The sequence below is a fragment of the Colias eurytheme genome, chromosome 25, assembly GCF_061535395.1.
Source record: "Colias eurytheme isolate Ceu_HAF_F1 chromosome 25, ilColEury1 Martin Lab GWU primary, whole genome shotgun sequence".
In the NCBI taxonomy this organism is placed as follows: domain Eukaryota; kingdom Metazoa; phylum Arthropoda; class Insecta; order Lepidoptera; family Pieridae; genus Colias; species Colias eurytheme.
In genome coordinates, this window is record NC_143004.1 from 7214027 (window position 1) to 7234380 (window position 20354).

The following is a 20354-nucleotide window of genomic DNA, read 5'->3' on the forward strand; positions in this document are numbered from 1 at the left end:
TCGTTTGGACTGAACCATATTCCGAAGAAGATAAATATGTATTTGACAGAATTGACTTTGCAAATGAGCGTATGTACCTATCTCAAATAAATAAATCGTTTTAACTTGCTTTGTGAAGACAAGTTTACGAGCAATGTACTGCTTGGGCGGCTTTGCTACTTAAATAAGTAAGGGAAATAATATTTAAAACAATGCCCAATAACTATGTAATTTATTATATTTTAATATCAACCAAGATCTGCCTGGATTTTTTTACTATAAATATAAAATAATAAAGTAGTCTTTAATAAAGAAAGACTATCCGTCAGTTTATCATGCCTGAAACAATTGAAACAATTGAACCGATTGTGATGCAATTTATAACCGCAATCAACTAAACATTGGGAAAGGTAAAATAAAAATATGTCAGTAAAAATATGCGATAGTGAAAAGTGCATCGCAAAGTCGCTGGATGAAAGCTAGTGCCTAGTTGAAATATAAAATAACTTTATGAAATTTAATACAGTTTTCGCTTTGAAACTATTTCAGTCTGGTCTATATTATAACCACTGTATTATAAAGAAGGGGGTTGGCCACGTGAAATTGAAAAACTAATCGCGGAAAATAGTAAAAAGGAAGGCCTATCGATATAACCTGCCAAGAAGAAATTGATTTTATTTGAGGTAATTTTATTTGTTTTAAAAGATTCATAATATAAAAAGCATGTTTTATAATATTAGTACAAAATATTGAAACCTTTACTACGAACACAATAATCAATAAAAATAAGTTTTCAGGTGACTGTTACATAACCAATAAAATTTTTTTATTTTAAAAGCCTCTTTTTCGATTCACTCTCAAAAGCTCGCTTCTGGAAAAGCCTTTTTTCCTTAATTGAAATAAATTATTTCTTATTTTATTGTGAAATAGTTAAATCTTAAGATATTATACATAAAGTGATATATGGCTTTTGTTTTTATTAAAATAAGCCAACTTGATTTTACGAGATATTGTGAACGAGACCGAAGAGTTAAATCAAAACATTCAGTACCAGGCTCTCATAAGCTTCGAAGAGTTACAAAGCTTTCACATCAATGTAGGGGTAGTTTTGTCAATGTGTGCGTCCTTTAAGCTCGTCTGTGTGAAAGCTCTAAAGTGAAAAGGGGATATGTAAATGATAGAGACGCAGATATTGAGGCGTGGTTTTCGAAAATTGTTTATAAAACAACCTTGTAACTCATAACAATGTTAAATAATCAGGCTGTGATAAAAGCTAAGAGTTCATTTTATACACGATTTTCATTTTCCGCCAACAGTATAAATTCACGAATGCGTGAATATCGCATCTTCAACCATCAGATTGCTGAATTTCATCAAAATCGGATCGGCAGACGGCAGTTCACCCGATAGTTCGTCGGTCAGTTATCACAGACACATAAACACATTACATATTGCACGCCTCATAAGCGAAGCGTTGAGGTGGGTACTACTGTCACTTCGCGCAAAACATCTGATTTTTCAAACTTAAAATGTCTTTATGTATCATACATTGCACTTGTAAGATAATACATACACACACATATTAAGAAAAAACACTATTTTTAACGTTCATGATATTTTTGATGTCATTTTTGTTATTTAAACTAGTTAAAAAACAGTTTAAAAAAGTTCTGTCTTGGACGTCCGTGTGTCTGTATGTGCGGATCCTTTTTCTTGTTAACACGATAGCGACCGAAATACTTTACTAATCGAGTCTTTTTTTTTCTCTTACGCTTGAGTATGCTCAGGAATAGAACCCTTTCATTTTTCAGGGTCTGATTCGATGTGGTTTAATTGTTATTAAATAAACAAAAATAATTTGGAAAATCCAAAAGTGCACGCCTCATAATTTTTTTTATAAATATTTATTAATTATTATTTACACACGGACGTCCAAGACAGAACTTTTTTAAACTGTTTTTTAACTAGTTTAAATAACAAAAATGACATCAAAAATATCATGAACGTTAAAAATAGTGTTTTTTCTTAATATGTGTGTGTATGTATTATCTTACAAGTGCAATATATGATACATAAAGACATTTTAAGTTTGAAAAATCAGATGTTTTGCGCGAAGCGACAGTAGTACCCACCTCAACGCTTCGCTTATGAGGCGTGCAAAATGTATCTACTTTAAAAATTTACATGAAGATTTTCAAGAAACTTCTTTGGCGCGTTGAGAGTAAAATTTCAAGGTCGCGTCATGGCAACATCGCGTCATGGAATAAGGCGACGATTTTGGTATCCTTGAATCTTGACAAAGAAGTTTCATTTCTGACACGTGTGATCGGCACACACGCTACTATATCTATACTCGTTTCATCGTTACCACCTCCCTATACCTATAGGTAGATTGAATTGAAACAAAAATCATGATTTTTTCAGGTTTTACTGGCTATAAAGGAAGATAAAGTAAACGTAACATACTATACGGTATGGACTTTGTTCGATAATTTCGAGTAGGCTGATGGTTATGAGTAGGTATAAGCTTTCCACCAGCAGCTTCGCCCGCATCAAAGAAAAACCCGCATAGTTGACGTTCCCGTGGGATTTCCGGGATAAAACCTATCCTATGTCCTTTCTCGGGTTTCAAGCTATCTGTGTACCAAATTTAAAGTAAATCCACGCAGTACTTTTTGAGTTTAGCCTGGACATACATACAGACAAACAGACAGATATAGAACTACAATCTATATACATTTCTTAAATCAATGCAAATACAATTACAAGTTGTACACCTGTGTAAAATACATGAATGCTTATAAATTATATTTACTCAATCGTAATTATAACATGTTTTAATCGAATGAAACGCTGTTTTTCCGTAACTCTATAATGAATTGTGATGTTTATATTATTTAGGTATTTAATTTTCCTGTTCAATTACTAACACTAATATTATTATAAAGAGGAAAACTTTGTTTATTTGTTTGTTTGATTGTAATGAGTAGGCTTATAAACTACTGGACCAATTTTGATGAAATTTCGCACAGATAATCTTTAAATCCTGAGATAGAACATAGGCTACCTTTTATTGCGAAATATGTACCACGGGCGAAGCCGGGGCGGACCGCTAGTAAAACTTAAATAATTTGGAAAATTCAAAAGTGCACGCCTCATAATTTTTTTTTAATAAATATTTAAATTATTATTTTTGTTTATTTAATAACAATTAAACCACATCGAATCAGACCCTGAAAAATGAAAGGGTTCTATTCCTGAGCATACTCAAGCGTAAGAGAAAAAAAAGACTCGATTAGTAAAGTATTTATATCGCTATCGTGTTAACAAGAAAAAGGATCCGCACATACAGACACACGGACGTCCAAGACAGAACTTTTTTAAACTGTTTTTTAACTAGTTTAAATAACAAAAATGACATCAAAAATATCATGAACGTTAAAAATAGTGTTTTTTCTTAATATGTGTGTGTATGTATTATCTTACAAGTGCAATGTATGATACACAAAGACATTTTAAGTTTGAAAAATCAGATGTTTTGCGCGAAGTGACAGTAGTACCCACCTCAACGCTTCGCTTATGAGGCGTGCAATTGTATTCTTGGTTTTATTTAACACTAGCGGTCCGCCCCGGCTTCGCCCGTGGTACATATTTACGTTTTCTCTACATAAGAACCATCCTCGTACTTCAAGGAATATAATAAAAAAAGAATTATCGAAATCGGTTCAGCCGTTCTCGAGTTATGCGCTTACCAACACATTTTGCGATTCATTTTTATATATAAGACTAGCGGTCCGCCCCGGCTTCGCCCGTGGTACATGTTTACGTTTTCTCTACATAAAAACCATCCTCGTACTTCCAGGAATATAATAAAAAAAGAATTATCGAAATCGGTTCAGCCGTTCTCGAGTTATGCGCTTACCAACACATTTTGCGATTCATTTTTATATATAAGAAGAAGATTAGATAGATATCTACGTTGAGAAGAAAATTATGCTATAATTATTATATGCTAGTATGATATAATTAGGATTATCTGAGTCAATGCTCATTGCTGATACGAGACTGAAGTAGAAAGTCGATTATTATCTATCTACAACAAAGAAGAATTTATCACAATGTACTTGTACAGTAATAAAAGATTACTTTTATCAATTGCACTTCCTATTTTTTGAGCTATTTTATCTATTCTATACAATCCATACTAATATTATAAATGCGAAAGTAACTCTGTCTGTCTGTCTGTTACTCAATCACGCCTAAACTACTGAACCAATTTTCATGAAATTTGGTATGGAGATATTTTGATACCCGAGAATGGACATAGGCTACTTTTTATCCCGGTAAAATGACGCAATCCCGGAAATCCCACGGGAACAGGAAGTATGCGGGTTTTTCTTTGACTGCGCGGGCGAAGCCGCGGGCGGAAAGCTAGTATATAATAAGTCTGTAGAGGGTCAATTCTGTACATTGAAAATATTGAAAAAAATAAATAGCAGGGGGTGTTACTGGATCGATACCAAACCCAAATATGTGATTAAAAATTTTTTGTCTGTCTGTCTGTCTGTATGTTCAGGCATCACGTGAAACTGACGGTTCAATTTCGATGAAACTTGGTATAATTATACCGTATTATGGGCATAAAATGGAAAAATACGTATAATAAAATAAATCTTAATTTTTCTTAATTTTTCCGCGCGGACGGAGTCGCGGGCAGAAGCTAGTCAACAATATATTGTTAGGAAATTTATAGTCTAGCAGACTAGGAAATTTATAGTCTAGCAGACAACATAACTAGCTGCTCCGCGCGGTTTCACCCCCGTGGCTCCACTCCTGTTGGTCGGAGCGTGATGATATATAGCCTATAACCTTCCTCGATAAATGAACTATTTAACACCGAAGGAATAATCTCGAGATTAGCGCGTTCAAACATACAAAGAAACAAACTCTTCAGCTTTATAATATTAGTATTATTAAATTAAATAATTAATAAAAAAACACGCTTAAAGTCATGAAATTATTGAGAGTCACCGATCTTTGATGAGTGTACAAAGTTTGAATTATATCTGTCTGTTTTTATTAAGGTAAAAAAAAAAATCATTTCCTATTTAAAAGTATATAAGTTCATTGGTCTATAGAAATGTACAAATATATTTGATGTAATCCGTTATCTGGTGGGGCACCTATATTGTAAAACACTGTTGAAAAAAAGTTGCGTTGAATGTTTTTGAAAATCTTATTTCTACGAAAACATGGATAAGATCTTGATCATTGTTTGTTCACCCTAATCTGCTGTCTATAATATTATTATCTATCCACTGGTTTTTTTCCGTACATACTTATGCGCATGTTATTTGTTTGCTTCATAATCCTATCCTACTAATATTATTAATGCGAAAGTTTGTGAGGATGTGTGTGTGTGTGTGTTTGTTACTCTTTCACGCAAAAGGTTTGTATGTATATATGTATGTATGGTTTTCACGCATAAACTACTGAACCGATTACAATGAAATTTAGCACATATATAGAAGGTAACTTGGATTAACACATAGGATAGGTTTTATCCCGGAAATACCACAGGAACGGGAACTATGCGGGTTTTCCTTTGAAAACGCGGGCGAAGCCGCGGGTGGAAATCTAGTATTTTTATAATCTTAACAGATATTTTAATATAAATAAACGCTTTTCAGAGTTTGCTTTAATCTGTTTCATGATAGGTGCGAGGAAGTTCGTATATAATGTGCTGAAAGTATCTGTTAACAGTTTTTATTGATATCTGTGTAGTTAAAAAATGTTCGTGATATTATGTTTATCTGGGTGAGTATTGTTTACCTTTCTATCATGTTTATTAAGCTCTTGTTGGCTTTTCAGTTAAGTGAACGGAAACTTTTTTCCAAAAAATCGAAGTGAAAAAATTGAATTAAACATGCTTGCGGCCAAATTTTGACTGGTAACCATTATACATAAAATTTTGATTTTATCAAAAAAACTATCAACGAAGTAATTCTGCGGTGGGATCTAGTACTATAATTATTTGCTTGAAAAAACAATTATCGATTATATTGTTCAGCTGGCAAACTGTTAGCGCCATCGAACACCAGTCTCGCTCGTGTGCCTGCTTAAGCGATAAAAAGAAAATAGTAATTTTCAATTTTTTCCGTGTACGTACAAACGGCGCGATATGTACCTTACTTTCCACTACTATGTGACGAGAAGGTGATGAGTGATGGTACGCATCAAGAAGCTTATATCTAATACACTGGAGATTGCACTATGACCATTAACTTGTCACAAGAAAATATAACCTTGAATGACGTCAGTGTTGTTTTTTGTCTCTTTCTGTGGGTGACCACACTGGTTTGTATATTCAGGATTTTTCGAAATAGAAAAAACTAAAAATCATGGTCTATAAATAATAACGACATATATCTTTAACAGTATTTTTATTATAATTACTGGTCAACTTTATACGACATACAATTTTAATTGGTAGAGAATGATAGTTTTAAATAACGCTTGATAACTTTTGGCTACAAAGCTTGGATATTAACCGATATACATCATTAACATCCTTTGTAAATAGAGGAAAGTTGTGTTTTGCATCAGATGCTGTTTACCAAATTGTAAGTTACTCAGATCTTCTTTTTAAACGCGTTGCTTCAACGGGTCAACTTCAAGCCAAAAACATCAAATTAAAACTGTTTATAGCAGTATTTTTTTTCTGGGTCGTAATCCTCAGTAATTTTACCCTTGATAGGCACATATATTTCTTTTTACTTCATTTTTTGGAAAGCTGAAATACGTAAAACAAAAAAATATTAGGTTAAAAAGTATAAATTTCAATGTAAAAAAGAACAAACCACAATATGTGAGTGCAATACCGATGTCGTGTGTTGTTTCATTACTAGTATCATCTAGTATAAAATTTTTTAAAATGGTGTTCTAAATGTTCATCATAATATTGTTTAGCAATATATTTCGTCGCTATCCGTAAAAACCCATCATCATGGTTACCTTACTTGTTAAATTTGTTTGTTGAAAACTTGTTGAAAAATGATGAAAGTATTAGGAAAAGAACTTATTTAACATGATTGCTTAGTAAAATGATGATAAATTTGACGATTTTTGCCATTAAAATGATTCTTAACAGGTAAATGCATGAGTATTGAGGAATATTGTAAATAACGTAAATATACACTTGCCTGTGAAATTATAGGCCAGAATTTGGTGTCCAAAAACTTCTGCAATTTTTCACAATGCAATACATTATTAATATTTGTAAAATATTTATTAAATACGCAACAATATTAACTTAAATATTCGAAGCGACGCAATTTTTTTGACACTTATGCCATATTGTCAAAGTGAGAGTTGCTACAATTTTATTATGGTAACTACCCATAATCAGGGAGTATCGCTTTTTAATAATTGGTTTAGATACTTATTTTATTTAGCATAAATAATAATTGTCTCATCCAACAATGCTTCTGAATGACGTTGTTGGCAATTTATCAACAAACTCATGTACAAAACTAACCTTTTGCACAGAATATTACAGCATACATAGTAGCCTTGGGAAAACTTCGTATTAACAGTGGCAATACCAAGTTAGGTGTGAAAGTGATAGAACACAACAATTTTCTTGTTACACGTCAAGTACACACGTAAGAAGTGAAACTTCTTTATGACCTTATTTGTCAAAAAAATAATTTACTATATGCAACTTTACAGAAATACGTCGAATCACGTGGTAGGGATAAGAAAAAGCTGGCGCGTAACGGAAAAATGTCACGCGGTAATGAAGTTTCACTTCAATAACTTTAATGGATTTTAAACGCGAATTATTCATTTTATTTTGTAATATTATCCCTATGTCAAAGCTCGCTGCAGAGTGTGTAAAACGTCTGGATTGTAATAATTAATAAATCGCGTTTAAAATTCGTCCAAGTCTTTCTAACGGTCTTACTAATAAAATGTTACCCATTCGCTTTGCAACGGATTATTATTATTGTAATAACCTGTCTTGTTTTTATGATTGACGTTTCATGTGAGCATGAGCAGGACACAGCCATGGTAGAAAATGGTAGAAATTTATCCATTGTTTAACTTTTTATTAATAAGTTTAAGTATTTAAATTTTTATTAAGTATTTAAATTTTTATTAATAATACCGTCTAAGACTGTCTGTGTTTCTTATTTAGATAATTTTATTTAATATGATCAGAATAATTTGAAGTAGATAAAAAATTATAAAAATTAAAAGTGCATTTCCACGTATATAATAATCAACGTTATTTATTACACACCATAAATGGATCTATAATGTCTTGATACCATATTCACCACTAAATTTGTATAATAAGATTAATGAAAAACTGATTGTGTATAATATATAGATATATTATATTTATTAAAGTTATCAGAAGTAACTAATAGGTATGTATAAATCATTTGTATCGCAATTGTAAACAAATAAATTGATTATAATCCTTAAAAAAATTTCTTCTTTTGTATCTATACTACATATTATCTATACTAATATTATAAAGCTGAAGAGTTTGTTTGTTTGTTTGAACGCGCTAATCTCAGGAACAGGTCCGATTTCAAAAATTCTTTCGGTGTTAGATAGCCCATTTATCGGTCTACTTGAACTTTATTACGTAGAATATTAATTATTCATTTGTAAATTAGTAGTATGTATAATGAATAAATGGACTAAGCATGAATCGTACCTAAGCGAAGTCCCCTGTCGTCTAGTGTGGTCTGGGTTAGATGCATTATGCAATTATGCATTCAATATCTGTTTCACTAATCGATTTTCAGTAGATGATTACCCTTCAGCCTGGGCAGATTGACCTGCCAGATCGAGACATTTTTTTACATCGTCATAAAGTATTATTTACTAATTAAACAATTAATTTTTCTTTCACAGCCTTTTGGTAACTTGTAATGCTGTCAGTGATCGCTTTCCAGAAGATTTTGAATTTGGAGTAAGTACGTCCGCCTATCAAATTGAAGGCGCAAGGGATGAAGGTGGTAAGATTTTTTAATAATACTGTAAATTTAAAAGTACACTTATAATTGGGTCATAGTTAAATGCAAGTAATGTCAATGTATCGCATTCAAAAAGTTTGTTTACCGTTTTATGTTAATTGATAAAAAAGCTATTTAACACGTGTCGTTAGAATATGAATAATTAGGTGTTCGAAAGCATTTTTATCTAATATGGAATGCTTATAAATAATTTACTTGTTCTATGACTACCATTTCATTTCAATTTATTAGTTACATCTATCAGTTTTTTTTTTATTATTTTTGAATTGAAACTTTTTTAAACGTATTGAGAGTAAAATTTAAAGGTTGCGTCATGGTAATACCTTCACGTCATGGAGAGGCGAAGATTTTGGTTGATTTTCGCCAAAAAAGTTTCACTTCTGACGCGTGTGCTGATACATGCTCTTTTTTAATTCAGGCAATGGCAGAAATGTATGGGATGATATAACCAGGATACCAGGGGCTATCGCGGATAATTCTACGGGAGATATCGCTTGTGACTCTTACCATAAATGGCAGAGGGACATTCAGCTTATCCGTGAATTACGTGTGTCAACTTACAGGTATTATTTATTTATGTATTCTTAACTAGCTTTCCGTCCGCGGTATTACCTGCGTTGTTTAAAATTTAACACATCAACCTATTGGCATTAAAGAATGATCCTTGATAAAGTTTTCCTTCTTAATCATATAAAGGGACAGACCTGGTTGCAAGGATAGAACGTATTGTTTTTTTTGCAACTTCTTTAGTAACATACATATTATAACTAACGGTTTATTATCCCGATCTTATTTACTAAAAGACCACAATCCAATACACGTGTATACAGTAAATGTACACGTACAGTACATTGGTATTTATTTCTATGCCCATATAGTAGCATGTTTCATATATATATGTCCATATGATTAAAATATCATATGGTTTAAATTACCTACGTGTGAAATAGCATCGATACCTACTAAGATTTCTCCATATTATGTAGCGTTTAATTCGATCGATCAATTATTGTTAATTTATGTACTATTTTGTAACTAATAATTAAGTTTTGATAAAAATATGAATATTTATGAAGAACTTACCATGGGACTCCGGACTAGTATAGCACAGATAATATATTACCTATACATATATGTATTATCTGTGCCGGTAACATGTCTTCATACAGGTTATATGTAAAATATGACAAAATCTATCTAAGCATAAAATATCATGGATTTCAATCCAAAATCAAAGCTATCTAAGTATGTTATAATTATTTGTATGTTTTGTTTAGAGTGAGTGACTAAATATTCGTATGGAGATGAAAATACATATAACAATAAAAAAATACATAAGCAAAAATTGCTCAAAGTGAATTATCAAGTTTTCACTTAAAAAATATCACATACCTACCTATCTACTTTTTCTTTGATATGATACTTAACTACTAACAATAATTAATAAATATTTCAACAGATTCTCAATCTCCTGGTCGCGGGTCTTACCCAACGGCACCACAGATTATATCAACGAGGAAGGTTTAGCATTTTATGAAAACTTCCTGAACGTATTACTGGAAGAAGGCATTGAACCCTTGGTGACTTTGTATCATTTTGATTTGCCAACAGCGCTTCAAAATCAAGGTAGGTATTAGTCGCGGCACGTAAGTCTAGCGGTGACCTTCAATGTTTTAGGGCAAGTTCGCCTTTATTTCGATTTTCGTTCAAATAGATCCCCTCCACTTCAAGGTGAGCGCTAAACTTACGTGCCGTGAGATATAGTACTTATTTATAATTTTTATCTGTGAATATTATATTATCTGAAGCTGTTTTTAACACGCTTCTATTATCTCATGTATGTTTGTATATAACCGACTCCTTTACTCGATTTGGCCCACTGTCAACGGACAGATTTGATTCAAACTTTGTACACTTATCAAGGATCGGTGACAAAAAAATAATTGCATGAGTTTAAGGGGGCGCATAAAGCAAAATAACCAATCTTCTATTAGATGATACGTGTAATATGCAAGACCAAATCTAAAAACTAGATGATATGTTCAACGATTCTGTTTCATCAAAAACATAAAATATTAAAATTTACTCGATAAAAAAAAATCACCAAGTTAGCTCTAATTTTCACACTTTTACGTTTTCTACTTGACATGGTAATACCACAGGTAATACTTATTATGATTTTTTTTTCATAAACAATTATATTAAAACATTTGCAAGATATTTGTAAGAGCATTTTGTGTAATTACTTTTAGTTTTTGTTTTATCTGCGATAAACCACTTTTGGCGCTCTTTTTTTCTCGAGATAAACGTTTGATTTTGTCACGATAAAAGTGGTTTATCGGAATGCGATGTTCTACCGCGGTATAAAGCGCGTCACACACGGTGAAGATAATATATTTTATCTTAAGATACTGTTATGTAAAATATTACAATATCATAAGATAAAATATTATAGTAACTTCACCGTGTGTGACGCGCTTTAAAGTAGCCTGTTTCTAGCTTATCTCTAGACACAACAATCATATTATCAAATAATCGCTTTCTTTACGTCGATAAGAAGGAAAAAGACAAACAAACATATTATTAGTAAATTGTAAGTATTTGAAGAATAATTAATGATTAGGTTTTTAATTTCAATGTGTTATATCAGCGTTTAATCAATCAACAATAATTTATATTTTTACTAGATTTCCGCCCGCGGCTTCGCCCGCGTTTTCAAAGGAAAACCCGCATAGTTCCCGTTCCCGTGGGATTTCCGGGATAAAACCTATCCTATATGTGTGCTAAATTTCATTGTAATCGGTTCAGTAGTTTTTACGTGAAAGAGTAACAAACATCCATACATCCATACATCCTTAACAAACTTTCGCCTTTATAATATTAATAGGATTTATAATACTTTATAATATAAATGACAGCAAGTGTTTTAATTGAACATGATGGCATGATAAATCAAAATAATTCAATTATTTGTAATTACTTTAATGCATATTTCCATTACATAAATCATAAGTTTGTTTGTTTGTTCGTATGAACAAGCTTATTTTCAATATTTTGTGGTTGGTGTGAAATTAAAGGCAATTGATTGTAGATATAATATATATGAGTATCTATATGTAATTATAAATGTTTTTACATTTTATGTAGAGCTTAGTTGGGATAGCGTCTAGCGACTGGCCACTCTAGATACAACGTGATCATAAGCATATATCGGTTTCGAAGACCTAATATGGATAGATAAATATTGCTCACAAAAACTAAACGTAATATAAGTAGGCACATTATTAATTAATTTATTTATTTGATAAAATATGATAGTTCATTTATGTTGTCATTTATTGAGGAATACCGATCACGGGGCCGAGACGTCAGGTGTTGCCCCGGTAAGGGGCCATTTTTGAGAAAGACGCGGGTTCGAATCCCGTCTAGTGATCTAAAATTTTGTATTCTTTAAAAATATATATAAGTAGATAAAGTTATTCTCGAGGAAGGTATAAAGTAGGTATATAATTTATTAGATTTAAATAAAGCAGGCAAAACCGCGGCAGAACGCTAGTTAAGAATATATAGACGGCATTTTCAAAAAATTTCTTTAGCGTACATATATTTGTACTCAATTTACTTAATTACAACAATCATTTTATAATGCTAGGCCAATATTGATTACCCCATTATGATAATTAAATTGTTGTCATTTTATTACACTTCTAGGAATATAATTTATTTTTTTAATTAGTGTAGATTTTTATATATAAGATAATAAATTACAAATAATGTGTCCGAGCATTTTGCATTGCGATTTTCTTAACCGACTTCAATAAAAGGAGCTTTACACGCTCTTATTAGCTTCACCCACAGATCACAGAAACTCTCTATGGCTTCACCTGTATGTTTGTATGATTAAGTTCAAACTTTGTACACTTATCAAGGATCGGTCACAATACAATAATTCCATGAGCTTACTTACCTGGGGCCTTAGACAAAGTAACAATTAAAAAACGATAACGAAGTTAGAAAAGGCAAAAATGTATGGGATTGACATACGCCGCGTTAGATCACGTGGTCTATCTAATGTCAATCCCATACATTTTTCCTTTTCTAACTTCGTTATCGTTTTTTAATTGTTACTTTGTCTACGGGCCCTGAATACCACAAAAAATTATAATTATTTTATTTCTTACTTTTAGTTGCCTCTATCATTAAAGGGTGTTTTAGGTGTTCTTTAACTTGTATATTACAATTCCAGGCGGCTGGACGAATTCCTCAATCGTCGACCGTTTTGGCGATTACGCGGACTTCATTTTCTCTCGTTTTGGGGACCGCGTCAAATCCTGGCTGACAATCAATGAACCAGAAGTAGTCTGTGATCTGATTCCTCCTTTATATGGTCATGAGGATGGTGTATCCCTCACTTGTACTAAGAATGTGTTGCTGGCACACGCGAACGCGTACAGGATTTATACTGCGAAGTATAAGCGTGTTCAGGATGGTAATTTTGAATGAATTTTTGATAATATTTTCTATTAATAATAATATTATTTATATATAGAGTTATACATTTAGAAACTAAAGATTTTAACGGTTTTTAAACGCGACTTATTCAATGAATTGTTGTTTTTTAAATAGTATATTCCTAGACTCCTATAGAAAAGGTCACTTTTGAAGATAGCATTGATTAAATAACGTGCTTTTCTAAGGCTCGTTGTCGAATCAAACGCAAACATTGCTAAAAGAAGCTACCTACTACGTGCTACTACTATTTGTAAAAAAAACAACATCTTGCTAGTTACTTTTTTATGACCAGAAGATGAATTCAGAATCTTTTTTATAGAAATAAAATAAAATATAACATTGGAAATAAAAAAAGACGGGTTGCACTCCGGGAGTGCCGGCAGAAGTGAAAACTTGATTATTAACGTTGAGCATGTTTGATATTTTGGAATGGTATCCGTCTTACGCTTTTTCGATCAGGTCACGTGTCCTGACGCGAGTTTAAGATTTTATACCCATTACAGAAAAAGTGCTCAACGCCGCTAAAGAAGTTTTCACATCAAAAAATATATAAATTTCTATAAAATTTACAGGCACAGTCAATATAGCATACAATTACATATGGGCAGAACCAGAGGAAGATGTCGAGGAGAATAGAATTGTGGATATAATGCTGCAATTATTTGTGAGTATAATAATTAATATCACTCTAATTTTAACAGATTTTCAACAATTATTTAACTATAAATATTATTTATTAGTACTTACTTATAAATTAATTTTATATTAAAATATTTATTGATTAATTTCGATATACCTAGTTTCTCATAAGTAAACAGCAACAAAATTTTCGCTTCTTTCGTAAAAAATATTAATTTTACTCAATAAAGGTGTTTTTCCACCAATACTGTGCGAGGATGTGTTGATGTGTGTGGATATGTCATATGTGTCATTTTGTAGTTTGAACTTTGAAGCGTTTAGCGTTTGAAGCGATACTATTGGTTATTTATAAACACATACCTCGCTAAATATCCTCGCACATGATTGGTGGAAAAGCTCCTTTAGTTGTTCTTTTTTCTGTATCATAAAATTAACTATACAAGGTGAAAGGTAAGACATTTGAAAAATTTAGACAGGAGCTTCTACTCATAAAACTGAACAACTTTTGTTCTACAACTCTGCTGAATTCGTAGAAAAAAATTTGGACTTTGTATGGAAATCGGTCAGCTGATTAGCGAAGTTTCCTTACAAAGTCCAATTTTTTTTTACGAATTCAGCAAAGTTGTAGAACAAAAGTTGTTCAGTTTCATGAGTAGAAGCTCCTGTCTAAATTTTTCAAACGTCTTACCTTTCACCTTGTATACATTCTTTTAGAATGACAGATTCACACATCCAATTTACGCGAAGAGTGGTGGGTGGCCTGAAGGTCTAGAGGAATATATTGCGGAATATAGCAAGGAAATTGGATATAATACGTCATTGTTGCCGTCTTTTACTGAAAGCGAGAAGAAGTTTATTCAAGGTATTAATGCACACATACAAAAAGAGTACTAATGGCAAACTAAATATATAGGTATATTTAAAAGAGATTTGCAGTGTGCCACTGAAAATGGCAAGCCACTCAGCATCAGCCATACTCTAAGAAATATCTTGATTAAAACTGATTTTAAAACGAGGAAAGATCGGACTTTTCTTTCGAAGAGTCACTTTAAAACTACGTCTAACCATGTATTATATGATCTGAGGTTTAACATTAGTCTATTAAACTCGGTTGTCATTAAATTTCATCAAACAGCAACAAACAGTGAAATAATTGAAATAAAAATCGCTTAAAATTATGTGTTAATGGTAGTCTCTACATATTTTGTTCCTCTGTTGCGTCAATATGTTAATATTATATGCACAGTGCATTTAATGCCACATCTTAGAAATATAGTCGAATATCGGCAAATAATTACAAAACCTATCTATCACCTACTTGCGCACAATTAAAAGTTTATCAACAAAAAGTGCTTCTCGAAGAAGTCTAATTGAATAAATAAATGTTTGAGTTTGAAAATGTAAACTGATTCATATCCCACAAGAGACGAATTTTCAATACATTTTTTCTTTCAGGCACATACGATTACGCCGCTTTTAACTATTACTTTGCCGTGAAAGTGACAAAAAAGAACAACAACATACCGTGGAATCCACTAGTATCGATGCTCTTACAAGATGGATACACTGTAGATTCTTATGTAAGTTTATTATGAATGAATTACTAAATCATATCGCCAAATGTTTAGTGTGTGCTAAGCGTAAAATTCGAGAACGACTATCAATTCGGATAATTTTTTTAACGTCCTTGGCTTGGCTTGTGTTTGATAAATCTATGTTTACTGGCTATCATCGGATCAAATTCATGATTTTTTTTATCGTGATTATATTGAATATAGATATGATCAATTTTTAGTGACGATAACTTTATGTATTAACGTTAAAAAAATAAACGTTATTTTACACTGTTACTTTATGTTTCAGTAACATATTCCATAAGTGTAAACACTTATAAAAAAAAACGTCGTTGTAACAGCATTAAAATAAGTATGTAACAATACTTATGTAGGGCCATTGAGTTACTATGTACTACGCACTAGAGAGGACATCGCTACTACACTATTGTCTATTAGTAACACGAGTTAGAGTCAATCGTCTCAAACCAATTTTTTTTTGTTACATTTGATAAGTTTATTCATTCACTAGCCGCTCCGCGCCGCCGCGCTTGTCGCACAGATTTTGTTCGTGGTGTCCTCTCTATACGTAGTAATCCTCCTCAATGGCTGGGGCAGCTAATTGTGCATAATAAAATTTGCTTATATCGAGAGTTTTTAATAAAAATCTGCCGTCTTATGCCGCTTATCTTTCTGGCATTCTGAGACACGACGATGAAAGTAATTTGCGCATATAATTTATTTATGGAATAAAAATTAACCACACTTTCCTTCGATCCACTCCAATTATAAACTAAAGTGTACTTATAAACTAAAATACTAATCGCAACTATTATAATATTATTGATTCAATTCAATTTATTTTATATATAACTAGCGGTCCGCCCCGGCTTCGCCCGTGGTACATAATATTTACGTTTTCTCTACATAAGAACCATCCTCGTACTTAAAGGAATATAATAAAAAAAGAATTATCGAAATCGGTTCAGCCGTTCTCGAGTTATGCGCTTACCAACACATTTTGCGATTCATTTTTATATATAAGAAGATTATTGTTAGACGTATCATATTTTTGTGGATGAATAGTTGTCCAAATGTCAATATAGTTGTCACTATTTCCTGTCAAAACATGCTTAGCTGTCGAATACCATACTATAAAATGCCGCTTTCCTTTGAATCGTGGCGCATTCGTACGCATCGTGTCTCGGACGTTGTTTATACGACGTTTGACCCAACTACCCTCACTTTGTTAATAGTCGTTGACTTGCTGCGATTTGTTATCAACTACCTACATCAATTGGGTAGCTGTGTAGAATCGCAGTACATTCTTATTACATTCAAACTACCGGCCTCGCGTGTAATTTCTTATATGTATTATATTATTATTTATGTATTTATCATTACATTTATACTTTTCTTTAAGACATCTCCTGTAGGATTACGAAAGCTCATAAAGTGGCTGAACGAGCGCTTTGGAGTCGAAGATATAATAATCACAGAAAATGGGTATGGCGCTCAAGATGCAATTCTTGATTATGAGAGAGTAAATTACCTTAAAGAGCATTTGGAACAGGTATGTGGTTCTAGATTATTTATTTATTTATTTATATATATTCTAGAAAGAACAGGATACTTCTTGAGAAAATAAAGCACAAGTTGAACCTTAATACGAATTAAAGTTGTACAATGTACATACATGGTTTATAATATAATCAATACAAATAAAAAATACTCTATTATGATCACAGAAATACGTAGAAATAAAAATAAACAGTAATCAACAGGCAGTCTTATAATTAAAAAAAGCGATCTCTTCCAGACGACCCGGTAGACAAGGAGACGCAGTGTATTCTGAATAAAAACGTTTATTAGAACTCAAATTTCCATTTTAAATATATATCGTTTTGTATTTTTTTCTTTTGCAGATTCTGTTATCTATATATGAAGACGGTTTAAATGTTTTCGGTTACATGGTTTGGAGTTTAATGGATAATTTTGAATGGGTTTCAGGTTATAGGTTAGTTATAGTTGTATTCTTCATAAAATGCTCTGACATTAAACCGGCTACTCACCTACCTGCAGCAGGGGCAATATAAGAATTTAACCCTTAATTGGCTCCTAAATTGTGATGTGTATAGGCAAACAATTTAGAGAACAGCTGAAATTGCCCCGACCGCCGTGCAACCGAGATTGTTCCAATATTGCCCCTGCGGCAGGTACGTGAGTAGCCGGCTTTACAAACATAACATCACAATGATTTTTATTTATATATTGTTATTAAACAAAGCTTTTAGGATTCCAATATATATTATATAGATTTTAAGGACCTACCAATAGAAAATTCATAATTCATTAATTCTCAGTATTTACTCCCACTCTATCTTTAAAATAATACGCTTACATTGGTTTCACATTGTTCTTATTCAAGTAACTATATTATATTTCAGTGCACATTTCGGTCTATACAGCATAGACTTCGACGATTCCGAACGCCCGGCGACCCCGCGGCTCTCAGCTGATTACTATACTTGTATCAACTTTAATCGTGCCCTACCAGTGTGTGATAATTACCTTCAGCCTTAGAATAACGCCTATATTTATACACATGCTCGTCTAACTTGCATTTCCATAAAAAGAGCGAATGCTCATTCTAACCCTCCATGTAAAATTCCTTTAGTGTAAACAGGCTTAGAGCATTATTTTGTTGTTCTTAGTTCGAAAAGATTCTATGCAATGTTCTAGTACTGAACAACACTGAATACGATTTTTCGTTTATGTTTCATGAAAGAATGCTCTTGCTCGAGCTCTAGCTCTATGTTCGTTTGATGAAAATGCACCGTAAAGTCAGTCAAAAAAATATTTAAAAAAACATGCTTAAACTCAAGAAATTATTGAATTGTATAAGTGTACAAAGTTTGAATTCAATTTTTCCTTTTGAAGTGGGACAAAATCAAGTCTAAAGGAATCCGTTACATACACAACATCCACGTGTATGTTTGTATGAAAAACTTAACAAGCGTTTACTAATTTATAAAACAATTTGTTACATGAACAAAGACAATAATCATAGGTACCTACTTATAATTCATCAATGGCGCTATTTATTTTTCTCTGTATAGTATTATGATAATAAAACTCCCTTCGTGTTATTTTTTATGTTTTATTGTTATTAAAAGCATTTTATTAAATTGGTGTTTTATTTCTTTCACGTGTAACTTTAATATTTTAATGTGCTCTCTGTACTCTGGCTGCGGCATTGTAAAGCAAATCTGTTATTGTAAATCTCGCAATCGGATGAACAGAATTGAGAAAGATATAATTGAGATAAAATATACTAAAATCGGTTCAATATTTTGGAAGTATGGTGCTAAAATATATTTTTTTTTAATGTGTGCGTGTACTAGACGTGTACACACGTAAGAAGTGAAACTTCTTAATGACCTTATTTTTCAAAAAATAATTTACTATATGCCTATAACTTTACAGAAATACGTCGAATCACACGTGGTAGGGATAAGAAAAAGATGGCGCGTAACGAAAAATGTAACGCGTAACAAAAAAATGTTACACTTAATATTTTTCCAACCCCGATAAAGAAGTTTCACTTCAAAAACAAACTCTTCAGCTTTATAATATGTGTATAGATCACCATCGCGATTTTATAAAATGTATGAAGAATTGAAGAGCACTGTTAATTTCTTTTTCTAAAAATGGGAATTTATCTGATTCAATCCTTATACAAACTGTATCATTGACCTACGCGTGTATCGATTATGTAACAATAATTATAAAACTATTTACAATCGTTCAATGATTTTCCTTCCTCATTCATTCTATATTACCTAGTCTAAGATCCCACTGCAGGATTAGTGCACATTCACAGTTTTTTTTTTACTAAAACCAAACTTAAAAATGCTTGCGGCCAAATTTTGACTGGCAACCTAGTCGATATATTACATATTCTCCTAATTATAAATATACATCAAATTTTGGTTTAAGCAAAAAAACTATGAATGCACTAATCCTGCGGTGGGATCTTAAACTATATCCATTTATTTCATTTGAGATCAACCATTCGACTAAGCATGCCTTGAGTCACGTCATAAAGTTATGTCTCTACTCAAACTTAAACATTTTATTAAATCAAGGCTTGTAAGAGTTCTTTTAAATCGTCAGTTTAAATTATAATTAGCAAATATGGAATATTAGTGTTTATTTCGCAATAAATTATTTGAAAATTTTCAATACATTTTGCTTGACTAGAATGTGGTGTCACTGAACCTGTAGCCGGTCATATAAGACTAACGAAGTAGACAAATACCGTACATATTTATTTATGATTGGACCATAAAAACTATAATAAACTTCAAGTTTTTCAATCAGCTGATTTTTTTGTATCAAATTATGCAAAAACGAGCACGATTCTAACGCCTACGCTCTCAATAAATCATGTATTTTTAATTTTAATATTTTAATTTATCTTTCCCACTAAACCTAGGTACTAAATTACTAATATGTACATATTATTATAAATGCGAAAGTTTGTGAGAATGGATGTGTGTACTGTGTATGTTTGTTACTGTTTCAAGAAAAAAAGCCATAACCCATAATTATGCAA

At 31.9% G+C, this 20354-nt stretch overlaps 2 protein-coding genes across 4 annotated transcripts in view; both read left to right on the forward strand.

Annotated features, from left to right (window-relative positions):
* Positions 1-20354, forward strand: part of LOC149897740 (myrosinase 1-like) — a 412925-nt gene that overhangs the window by 37999 nt on the left and 354572 nt on the right. The gene's annotated exons all lie outside the window — the stretch shown is intronic.
* Positions 9432-18578, forward strand: LOC149897742 (myrosinase 1-like). Its single transcript, XM_090116492.1, has 9 exons — positions 9432-9595; positions 10492-10658; positions 13279-13521; positions 14117-14208; positions 14898-15045; positions 15639-15763; positions 17160-17309; positions 17662-17753; positions 18184-18578. Exons 1-9 carry the CDS (start codon positions 9432-9434, stop codon positions 18317-18319), a joined length of 1317 nt encoding a protein of 438 aa, XP_089972618.1. The 3' UTR covers positions 18320-18578.

What these genes read in the sequence shown, in the direction of transcription:
- LOC149897742 (XM_090116492.1), top strand. Translation starts at nt 9,432, where the DNA reads ATGCTCTTTTTTAATTCAGGCAATGGCAGAAATGTATGGGATGATATA. An exon ending in TTACGTGTGTCAACTTACAG is followed by an intron (nt 9,596 to 10,491) that starts GTATTATTTATT and finishes ATATTTCAACAG; the next exon opens with ATTCTCAATCTCCTGGTCGC. An exon ending in GATACACTGTAGATTCTTAT is followed by an intron (nt 15,764 to 17,159) that starts GTAAGTTTATTA and finishes CTTTTCTTTAAG; the next exon opens with ACATCTCCTGTAGGATTACG.